General features: G+C 46.9%; 1 protein-coding gene across 1 annotated transcript; it reads left to right on the top strand.

Annotated features, from left to right (window-relative positions):
• The first annotated feature begins 6,561 nt into the window (after window positions 1–6,561).
• On the top strand, window positions 6,562–7,479 carry LOC149393643 (uncharacterized). Its single transcript, XM_089618103.1, has 2 exons — window positions 6,562–7,042; window positions 7,175–7,479. Exons 1-2 carry the CDS (start codon window positions 6,562–6,564, stop codon window positions 7,477–7,479), a joined length of 786 nt encoding a protein of 261 aa, XP_089474229.1.
• The last annotated feature ends 3,876 nt before the right edge of the window (window positions 7,480–11,355 follow it).

The raw sequence follows: 11,355 nt of genomic DNA on the forward strand, positions 1-11,355 counted from the left end.
TAATAACAAGGCATAAAAGAAATAACAACAAGCATAAAACGATTCAAGTAAAAATAAGAAACTAGTAAGACAAGAAAACTAGTCACAAAATTTTACTCGAAATTTCTCAAACCTTTAAAACACGTTTTTCAATATAAAAAATTAAAAACTTTTAGAACTGATTCTAATGTGTTTTAAAAACATCACAAACTCATAGAAAATCAACATGATTTTTAATTTAAAGGCAAGAGCAATAAATTAAAAAAAAATCTAAGATAACAATTCTAACTTATCACAAAATTAGTAAACTTTCGAAAACGATTTTCAAACTCATAATTTTAAAAACATGTACATGCATATCTTTGACCATAGCTCTGATACCATTTGTTGGAATTGATCTAGGGTTTAAGAAAAAGATTAAACGCTTCGGGAAGTGGCGGAATTTTAAAAAATTTCTTTACAAGTAAAAACAGTTTTTACTAACCTAGACAAAGAGCAAGTACATGTAATTAAAAACTAATATGAGCTAGAAGTTTACTAACCTTTCTTGAAGCTTGAACTTTGAAGAAGATTTTGGAAAGTTTGCAACGCTCGTCTCCCCTCGCAGCACGTCTCTCTTTCTTTCCTCGGCACCTCGAGCAACCACGAAAGTTTCTATCACTAAATCACTCGAAAAGAAGGAATCAGTGAGTGGGCACTTTTAAACACTACGACTTAAGAACGAGTCTCGAAGTCGCAGAGCTAAACACTAGGTCGAGTGAGGACCTAGGTGCCAAAACAAGAAAAATCGAAAATAAACTAGAGAGAGAGAGAGAGGAGTTTCGGCCAAGTTCTAGAGAGAGAGTCTCTCAAATCTCTTAAACTTGGATGAATGAAAAGTGAGGAATGGGGCTCCTATTTATAGGAGAGGTTTTACCTTCAATAAGGTAGTTTCCTCTTCTATAGAATATCACATATTCATGAGCAAAAATCCCTTATTTCCCATTCCATGTTGGGCGCCCAAGGCAGCCTCCTTGAGGCTTGGATTTGTTTCTTTTTTTGTTCCTTGGCTTGCCTTTTCCTCACTTGGCCGATTCCCCTATGAATCTCATATGCAAATTTGTTTCCTCTTTTTCTTTTGGCAAGTATCTTGATACATTTATGCACAAAATAATCTCTCTTTCCTCTTGGCTGGTGGGCGCCTATTCTAATGCTAGAAAGGCCTTCTCGAAGCTTTTCCACTTGTTCATGACAACATGAAAAAGGCCCATTAAGAATTTTCAATAAAATTCTTATGAAATGAAATTAATTCACAAGGCCCAATAATCTTATTTTGGCCGAGTGAAACTTGTCATCAAATGACCATGTCAAAAAATTTATTGACATTCATTTCATCCTATGTCTCAAAAGACAAAAATACCCTTTTGACTATTTTCGTTCTCGTTTTGACTTAGCTTCCAGTTTAACTATTCCTATCGATGTGATTCGTGACAGTGACCTCATGGACCCAAATGAACAAAGCTTGAGCTAAACACTTGGACTCAAAAGTTCACAAACCTTATCCAAGTTTAGCTTAATGCCAACTGACTCCACTAAAGAGTTGACACTGAAAATCTCTCGGTTCAAATGAATTTATTTTCTACTCAAGAATTCGACCTAATTATGATGAGCGGATCCACTGAATATTATCTATGCTACCCTTCATGAATGTCATCAGCTAGTCGGGATTTACTAAATTACCATTTTACCCTTCTAGCTGTTATTTCCTCAACTCCTTTGTCGCTTGTGAATAAGTTAGAAACAATGTATTGACGAGGAGCTAACAAGTCACATTGTTTCATCCAAAAGAGTCAGGACTCAATTTGGACACTGGCCAGTTCATTTATTCACACTCCAAGGAACAAAGCATGAGGTGACATACATTGCATTTCAGCAATCTTGTACATGAATTCCATATCTATGAGAACTTCACAAAGTTACTCATGACATACTCACAAGTTAGTACTTCACCAATAGGCCTTGTTTGGAATCACATAGTGAGTCCGAACTTTGACTTTCTCAAATGAGAATACTAAGGTGTGAAATGGCATGTCTCATTTCAGGATTAAGGTAAGCATGATGCAATTCATACATAGTGACTTCGAGACATAAGAGGTTAAATGGTTTGTTCTTATATTGTCTCTAGAAGTGCACTGGTCAATTCAGTACCTTCGGAAGATACCTAGAAGAACTATAGAGTCCCCAACTCTCAATGCCTCATAACCAGACATCATAGATTCTTCTAACAATCATACTGAGGTCAATAGTCCTTTGACCCTAAGATTGCGAATATATCGTTTTAAGCAAACTACGAAGAGTTTGTTCATGCAAATCTACATTTGTCTCTTCGTAAGTTGTTAAGTTTGTTTATGGACTAAAAGACTAAGGTTTTATCATAAAGCTTCAAACAAAGAAAGAATGAATGAACGTTTCAACTTTATTATTGAATAAGCAATTACAAGCAAGAGTCTTCGTAAGACTATATTACATCAAATGTACACAAATAGACACTACTACTCTTCTTGTGGGCACCATTGACAACAGTATCAATCATCAACCATGTTTTAGCTCACCGCCCGAACTCAAGTGCCCAACACGTGATTCAGTTTAATACTGAGGCTATGGAAGATAGTTGTTATTGGTTCTAATTTCAGAACTCAACCCACTAATCATATGATACTAATAAAGTAAACTTCTTATCCAGTTCTGTAATCATTCATGTTTATTTATTATCTTCAAGTGGGCAATATTCCTAACAGCAACTTGGTTGCAATATCTTTCACATCCGTAATAAGTATTTTACAAATAAATTATTACTTGTTAAGTAACTTCTGAATATCACTAAGATTTAAATGAGATGAGCTTATAAAAGATCAATTTAGATCAGCTCACAATACCTAATAAGGCTTGTGGTAGGATTGTACAACCTAGTACATAGGCTTTTGATTTGATTGATCAAATCTCAATAGGATAGAGGCTTTTCTCAAAATAGAAAATAAATATTATATATTAAATATGATAGATTTGGTGAGTATCTAACATAGTAATTGTTATGCCATTATTTCCACATGGTGTAAATAACACCCCAAGAGAAAAAATGACACGTCAAGCCCGTACATAAGGCCCAAGCCCACAAACTTCTTGAAAAATCTTCAAGACAAAGTCATAACATGACCACCCGGTCGGCCAAAGAAAATGACCACCCGGTCGGCCAAAGAAATTACCACCTGGATGGCCAAAGAAAATGACCACCCGGCGGGCTAAAAATGAAGATCATCAGGTCATCTTCACTCGGCCAAGATCACACGGTCATCTTCACTTAGCCAAGACCACTCGGTCATCTTCACTCGCCCAAGATCAGCCGGTCATCTTCACTTGGCCAAGACCACCCGGTCATCTTCGGCCAATATCACCCGGTCATCTTCACCCGGCCAAGACCATCAGACCATCTTCACTCGGCCAAGACCACCCGGTCATCTTCACTTGGCCAATATCACCCGGTCATCTTCACCCGACCAGAACACCCAGCCATCTCCACCACTCAATCAAGTACTTTTCACCAAACTCTTGAGTCCTATAAATACCCCACTCATTCACAACACAAGGTAAGTTTTTCTCAAATTTTCAAAACTCTACAAAAATCACACTATAACTCTTTCTCTCTCTAGAAAACATAGAGACGACTACAAATCGTTCACCAAGAACGCAATACAATACGACTAATGTTGAGCGTCGGAGCACGCGCCGAGGGAAAACCATCCACGTCCCTCTAGAATCACATTTTCTTACGGTTAGGTGAAGGTGCAGGGATTCGAAGAACACGAAGAACGTGGAAGATCCAAAGAACTGGCGACTCGAAGAACCGAAGACCCGGACACTTGAAGATCCGAATAACATGATGAACACGAAGAACACAAACATGTGAAAAACACGGAGAATATGGAAGATTCAATGGGTTGAAGACTCAAATAAACAAAGACTCAAGAATTCAACAAAGAACGCAAAGAACACGATGAACGCGGAAGATCCAAAGACCCGAAAACTCAAGAACTCGGAGACCCAAAGATCCGAAGAACACGAACGCGGCGAGAAGAGAAGAACTTCACCAAACCCAACCTACGTGCGGTCATAGGGTCCGGCCCTAGATCGAACCACGGACGGTTCTTAGTGCTAATCCAAAAACGCGATTAACAGTAATTATTTATGAGAGTATCATGGAGATATTCTCTAATGCTTTATTTATATATAGAACAGTGTATCTTATTGTTAGAAATAAATAATATATTAATTATGTTATTTATTGAGAGTATCATGGAGATATTCTCTACTATACTATTTATAGAATATTATCTCTTATTGTTAGAAATAAATAATGAATTAATGTTATTTACTGAGAATATCGGAGATATTCTATATTAATCAATTACCTGATTAATATATTCTAATTTGAGATGTAAATAACTTTCAATTATGATCTAGATATTCTATTTATTAAAGTATCTAGAAGATACTTGATTTGTTAAATTCGTTGAAAAAATATCTCATACTAATTAGAATAGAATCAAAGGAAATCAGGAAGGTGCATATTCTATTTTGGATAACCTAGAAAGCTATAAATAGAGGGCTTAGAATAGTGCAACAATCGCCCATTCTAGCCTATTCCACTCTTGGAATTTTGGCAACCCTCTCCCCCTTAGCTTGGACATTTTTCCACTCACCTGGAGTTGAAATTTATTTTCATACCATTTCCAAAAGAAATAAAGAATTATTCCGAAACCTTGTTGGAATAATTAGGGAGAAAAGAGTTGACCCACACCTTGGTCTCCATCCTTTCGTAGATTACATCCTGGAATACTACGGTATCTGTTACCGGCCCATCCTGACCTGGTGAGATGACAACGATCGCAATAGCGGCAGACCTTGGACCTCCTCTCGGTGCACGGCCGGCCCTGGTCCGTCACTCGGCCAATGGCCGGCCCATGGCCGTCACTCGACCATTGGCCGGCCCAGGGCCATCACTCGGCCAATGGCCGGCCCAGGGCCATCACTCGGCCGGCCCTAGGTCGTTACTCGGCCAATGGCCGGCCCAGGGCCATCACTCGGCCATTGGCCGGCCTAGGGCCATCACTCGGCCGATGGCCGCCCCTGGGCCGTCACTTGGCCGGCCCTGGGCCGTCACTCGGCCATTGGCTGGTGCAGGATCGTCACTCCGCCAATGGCCGGCCCAGGGCCGTCACTCGGCCAAGGGCCTTCAAAACGTCCCTTGGTCGCCTATAAATACGAGGCTCGACTCCTCGAGACAGGTAATCCGAAATTGTTTACTGAAACGCTGCTGAACTTGTAACTCGCTCATTTCTATCAAGCTTAGGCCCTCTAAACACCTAATCCTTTACACCCCACCTCAATCCTCCTAATGTTGAGCGTCAGAGAGGTAAACAGAGGCACCCCCTCTGTTTCCCCTTTGTAGTTCACGTGTTCTTTCTCTCATTTCTGGTGTTTGGACGAGACAAGCATCACCGATAGCTAAGGGATGACTTGGGATACCAAGTTCGACATGCTCGAGCCTAAACGCGACCACTTGGTCCAGCCTTGGGTCGAACCGTTTGGGGCTCCTAAATAGTTTTCCAAAAACGAGACAACATTTTGGGGCTAGAAGGAGGGGCACTTCCCGACTATGATGACGCTCTCCCTTCCAATCTCTTTTCTCGCAATCTTCACGACTCTCGAACGATGAGTCAAGTCCCTACTACTTCTGCAGGCACTCGGGCGACGGGCGTGAGGTACGACCTTAGAAACCTCGCGCACCGTCTAGGAGGGCAGCCTCGTGACAAGGAGAGCCAGCCCCAAGACCCGGCGAATGACCCCGAGGCCATGCTCCTAGAGGACACGGCTCGAAGGCTCGCCGAGCTCCTAGACTGCCCTGGCGTCGACGGCACGCTTATCACGGACCTTCTCGGCTATGATCTCGAGGCTAGGACCACCCAGGGCAACTCCGACCCCGACCATCCGGGGCAACAATATGCGCGCTCCCACTCTCGGGTATTTGCCCCCTCATCGGGGAGAGGGCCGCCTTCGGGGACGATGGGGCCGATAGCCAAAGCGCCTGCCCGGACGATCCGGCCAAGGGCAACCTCGCCTCGCCAAGCGCCAAGCGGGGACCTGAGGGAGCGTCTGACGGCACAGAGAAACTCTCGAGGGGAGGATCTCCACAAAATACTCAACTCCCAAAAGGACGCGCTCCCCACCACCACTCTTGGATGACCTCAGGCCAACGCCGGGGATCAAGCATCCAATTAGCGTCAACAGGCGACTCCCGCGGCCCCGGTGGTCAGCCCAGCCAACAGGCTTGACATGGTGACGATGATCCAAAGCCTCCAAAACCAGATCATCGAGATGAGGGAGTCGGGAAGGCAGAGGCCCTATGGAGGGATCGAGGAGTCATACTATCCCTTTGTCGCTCAGATCCTTGCGCAGCCATGCGTGCGAAATTTTAAACTACCGTCCATCCCTCCTTACGACGGACGGACGGACCCGAACTTCCACATCCAGCAATATGAGACATGGATGACGATGATGCAGGGGCAGTCAGATGCCACCCTGTGCCAAGCTTTCAGCCTGACCCTCACTGGGTCGGGATTCGAGTGGTTCCAGAGCCTAAGACCGGGGAGCATCTCGTCATTCCGGGCCCTGCGAGAGGCCTTCCTTGCTCAGTTTTCCACTCTCGTGGCGCAAAAGAAATCAAAGACCTACCTCCTATCTATCCGGCAAGGTAGGGATGAGATGTTGAGGCAGTACCTAGATCGCTTCATCGAAGAATCCCATAAGGTCGAAGGGTTCGATGACAAGGACGCCATCACGGCGATCACGGAAGGAGCTCGCACAAGCGACTTCCTCAAGTTTATTCTTGGAAGGGTCTCGCGGGAGATGGCGGAGTTGATGTCGAGAGCCCGCACTTACATGGGGATCGAGGACTACCTCGAAGGCCGAGACAGTCGGAAAACTGGAGGACAAGGCGGTCACCGTCACAACGATCAGGATGAGGATCGTCCCGACCCTCGAAAGAGGAGAAACAAGGGAGGCCAGGCCCCTAACGGTCGCTCCCTCCCTGGGCCAAGACCCTCACACGTTGATAGCTTCTGGAAGTTTTCGGCATTCACCCCCCTGAACACTCTGCAAGAGTGGATCCTAGCTCTGTACCGCGACAAGCTAGGAAGCCCTGCTTCTCTCACGAAGGATCCTGCGAAGCGGGATCGAAGTAAATTTTCTGAGTACCATCAAAACCACGGACACCTGACGTCCGAGTGCTACCAGCTCAAACGCCAGATCAAAGCCCTCATCCAAGACAGGAAGTTGAAGGAATACGTCCTCATAATGATCTGGACGACCGTGGGAGGCGGAGACCGCCCGCGGCAAGAAAGAAAGGGTCCGGCGACGGTAACCGTCACTGATCGGACGACAAATAAAAAATCGGAGAGCTCGTAGATGCACGTGGTGGGCTCGATCATGGGAGAACCAGAGTTCGGAGACTCAAGTACGCAAAGGAACGGGAAGTCTCCCAAGGAAAAAGTATGTACGAGGCTCCGCCTCCTTCTCCGTTTGAGTCCATGTTATTCACCAACCAAGAGGCGGTGCGGGTGCTCCACCCGCACAATGACGCCATAGTCATCTCGGCTCCGGTCGCTAATAACCTCGTCTGAAGGATCTTGATTCACAACGGCAGCTCAGCTGACATCATCTTCAAATCAGCTTTGGATAGGATGAAGCTGACCGGACTGAGACCGACCCCGATCTTGACCCCGCTCTTCGGCTTCTCCGGGGAGAGGGTCATGACGGAGGGCACAATCGACCTCCCGATTACCTTCGGGATGCCTGGGGGGATCAAGGTCACCCACATCGTGTCCTTCCTGGTTGTGGATCAGCCGTCCGCATACAACATAATCATAGGTCAGCCGACTCTCAATCGACTGAAGGCCATAAATTCCACCTACAATCTAATGATGAAATTCCCAACCGAGAAGGGAATTGCCATAATGTTGGGAGACCAATCAATGGAAAGGCGAAGGGAAAGATGGAGAACACCGTCTTCTAACTCGGATACGAATTCCCGTGCAAAATTGAAGAAGGAGGCACCTTCGGGGATTTGGACCAAAAGGACGATGTCGAGCGTCGGAAGGTGGAGACACCGGATGACCTCATTCCCGTTGTGTTGGACGACGCCAAGCCTGACCAAGTAGTCAAGGTAGGTGCCCAGCTCCAGACCGAGATCCAACTCTGACTTGCAGCCTTCCTCCGCAAGTTCAAAGACATCTTCGCGTGGACACATGCCGACATGACGGGGATCGACCCCGAGATAATGGTCCACCGCCTCAATGACGACAAAAGAATAACTGAACGCGTCCAACCGAGACGAGTATTCAGCGGGGAGAGATACCAAGCCATTGGTGAAGAAGTCGACAAGCTTCTCGCCGCCAACTTTATTAGGGAGGTGGAACACCCCAAGTGGGTGTCCAATGTCGTCATGGTGAAGAAGCCAAATGGGAAGCGGCGGATCTGCATCGATTACAAAGATCTCAACAAGGTCTGCCCGAAGGACAGCTTTCCTCTCCCGAGAATTGAGCAACTAGTGGATGCCACAGCAGGCCATGGACTGCTAAGCTTCATGGACGCCTACTCGGGATATAATCAGATCCACATGCACGAGCCGAATCAAATTAAGACCACCTTCGTTACGAACCGCTGACTCTACTGTTACAAGGTCATGCCTTTTGGCCTTAAAAATGCGGGCGCAACGTATCAAAGATTGGTGAATTGAATGTTCGTCAACCAGATTAGCAAGAAAATGGAGGTCTACGTGGATGACATGTTAGTCAAAAGCCTCAAAGCCCACGACCACGTCAGAGACCTCAGGGAAATGTTCACGATCCTGCGACGTTACAAGATGAAGCTCAACCCCAACAAGTGCGCTTTCGGGCATGGTGAGTCGCCAAGGGATCGAGGCTAATCCCGAAAAAATCAAGGCGATCTTGGACATGAGATGCCACAGAAAGTTAGAGAAGTGAAGAGTTTGACGGGAAGAATCACCGCCTTGACGCGATTCGTTTCCAAGGCCAGTGACAGGTGTCAACCATTCTTTAAGGCGTTGTAAAAGAGCGACGGGTTCGTGTGGACGAAGGAGTGCGAGGAGGCATTCCGCGAAATGAAGAACCACTTCAGCTCCCCTCCATTCCTTGCAAAACTGAAAGACGGCAAGACCTTGTATGTCTATCTCACGGTTTTCGACAGGGCCGTGAGCAAGGTTCTAGTGCGCGAGGAAACCAAGGTCCAATGGCCGGTTTATTACATCAGCAAGGCGCTCCTCGATGCCGAGACACGATACCCGGAAATCGAGAGATTGTCCCTCGCCCTTGTCATGAGCGCAAGAAAACTGCGCCCTTACTTCCAAGCACATCCGATCGTGGTGCGCACTGGACATCCCATCGAGAAGGCTCTTCAGAAAGGGACCTTGTCGCGAATGGCCATATGGTCCCTAGAGCTGGGCGAGTACGGGGTAGAGTTTCAACCGAGAACTGCTATCAAAGGCCATGCCCTCGCTGACTTTGTTGCGGAGTTCACCAACACGCCTCTAGTAGGCAAAGACAACAAAGACAATGAAGACGAGGATGACAAGGAGAACGACCACAATGGGTCGAAGAAGAGGACTAGTGACCCGGTAGGGCCAGTCTGTGACTTTCACGTAGATGGCACATCGAATGCCAGAGGGGCTGGCACCGGCGTCATACTCACAAACCCCGATAGGGAAAAATTGAGGTACGCCCTGCGATTCGAGTTCAAGGCCTACAACAACGAGGTGGAGTACGAGGCTCTAATCGATGGCTTGGAGTTGGCGAACAAGCTAGAGGTCTGGAACCTATACATCCATTGCGACTCACAGCTAATTGTGAACCAGGTGAAGGGCGACTATGCAGCAAGGAGCCGAACATGGTCGCATATCTATCAAAGACTCAGAAGAACCTGGAGGCCCTATCCTGGTTTGAGATAGTCCAAGTTCCCAGAGAGGCGAACATTGAGGCTGATGCCCTGGCGCGCCTTGCATCGAGGATAGACGAAGATGGAGAGGGCAGTGTCCCAATAGAAGTGCAAACCCGGCAATACGTCTCGAGAAGCGACGTAGAGGTGGTTGACGAAGTGCCGCCCCCCTCATGGATGACGCCACTCGTGGAGTACCTCAAACGAGGACTCGTCCCCGAAAACAAAGAGGAAGCCAGAAAGCTGAAAAGCTTGGCGCCGAAGTACGCGATAAGGGGGGACAACCTGTTCAAGAGAGGCTACTCTATGCCCCTCCTCCAATGCCTGACCGAGGTCGAGGCGAAGAAAGCGCTCCGCGAGGTGCACGAGGGGCTGTGTAGGAACCACACCGTCGGATAGTCTCTGGCCCTGAAGCTGTTAAGGCTTGGATGCTTTTGGCCGACCTTGAAGAAGGACTCCCACGAGTGGGCCAAAAGATGTGATAAGTGCCAAAGATTCGCCCACGTCCCATGCCAGGCACCGGCTCCGCTATGCCCGATCGTTGTACCGCGTCCCCTCGCAAAGTGGGGAATCGACCTCATTGGTGAGCTGCCTACGGCCCCGAGACAATACAAGCACGCAATCCTAGTTATCGATTATTTCACAAAATGGGTAGAGGCAAAACCATTGGCAAAGATCACGGAGACGAACACAACTAATTTCATCTGGAAGAACATTGTCTGCCGCTTCGGAATCCCCGCGTCGGTCGTGAATGATAATGGAAAGCAATTCGACAACGCACGTGTCCGCGATATATGCGAACAGTTGGGCATCAGCAAGACCTTCTCCTCCCCCGCCATCCTCAGGCCAACGGCCAAGTCGAAGCAGTCAACAAAACAATCAAGGAAAACCTAAAGAAGAAGCTGGAGGAAAGAAATGGGGCGTGGGCCGAGGAGCTCCCCATGGTCCTGTGGACATACCGGACAACCGCGCAGAACGCAACGGGCGAAACCCCTTTGGCGCTTGCATTCGGCATCAAGGCCATGGTACCCATCGAGACCAGGCTTCCGACCTTCCGCATCGAAGATTTCGAGGAAACCGCCAACAATGAAGCTATGAGGCTCGAGCTGGACCTTATAGACAAGAAGAGGGCAAACGCGCTTACTCGCCTTGCTGTACAAAAGAGGAAGGCCAAGAAATATTACAACTCCAACGTCAAGCTTCGGAAGTGTTGGAATTGATCTAGGGTTTAAGAAAAAGTTTAACGCTTCGGAAAGCGGCGGGATTTTAAAAATTTTCTTTTCACAAGTAAAACGTTTTTACTAACCTAGACAAAGAGCAAGCACATGTAAA

Source organism: Urtica dioica, chromosome 6 (genome assembly GCF_054948205.1).
Source record: "Urtica dioica subsp. dioica isolate 48M chromosome 6, U.dioica_male_clone48M_v1_H2, whole genome shotgun sequence".
Classification (NCBI taxonomy): Eukaryota; Viridiplantae; Streptophyta; class Magnoliopsida; order Rosales; family Urticaceae; genus Urtica; species Urtica dioica.

Excerpts from the sequence above, each read along its gene's own strand:
- LOC149393643 (XM_089618103.1), top strand. The coding sequence starts at position 6,562 with ATGACGATGATGCAGGGGCAGTCAGATGCCACCCTGTGCCAAGCTTTC. Across the intron at positions 7,043-7,174 it reads CAACGATCAGGATGAGGATC|AGTGGATCCTAGCTCTGTAC; the intron begins GTCCCGACCCTC and ends ACACTCTGCAAG.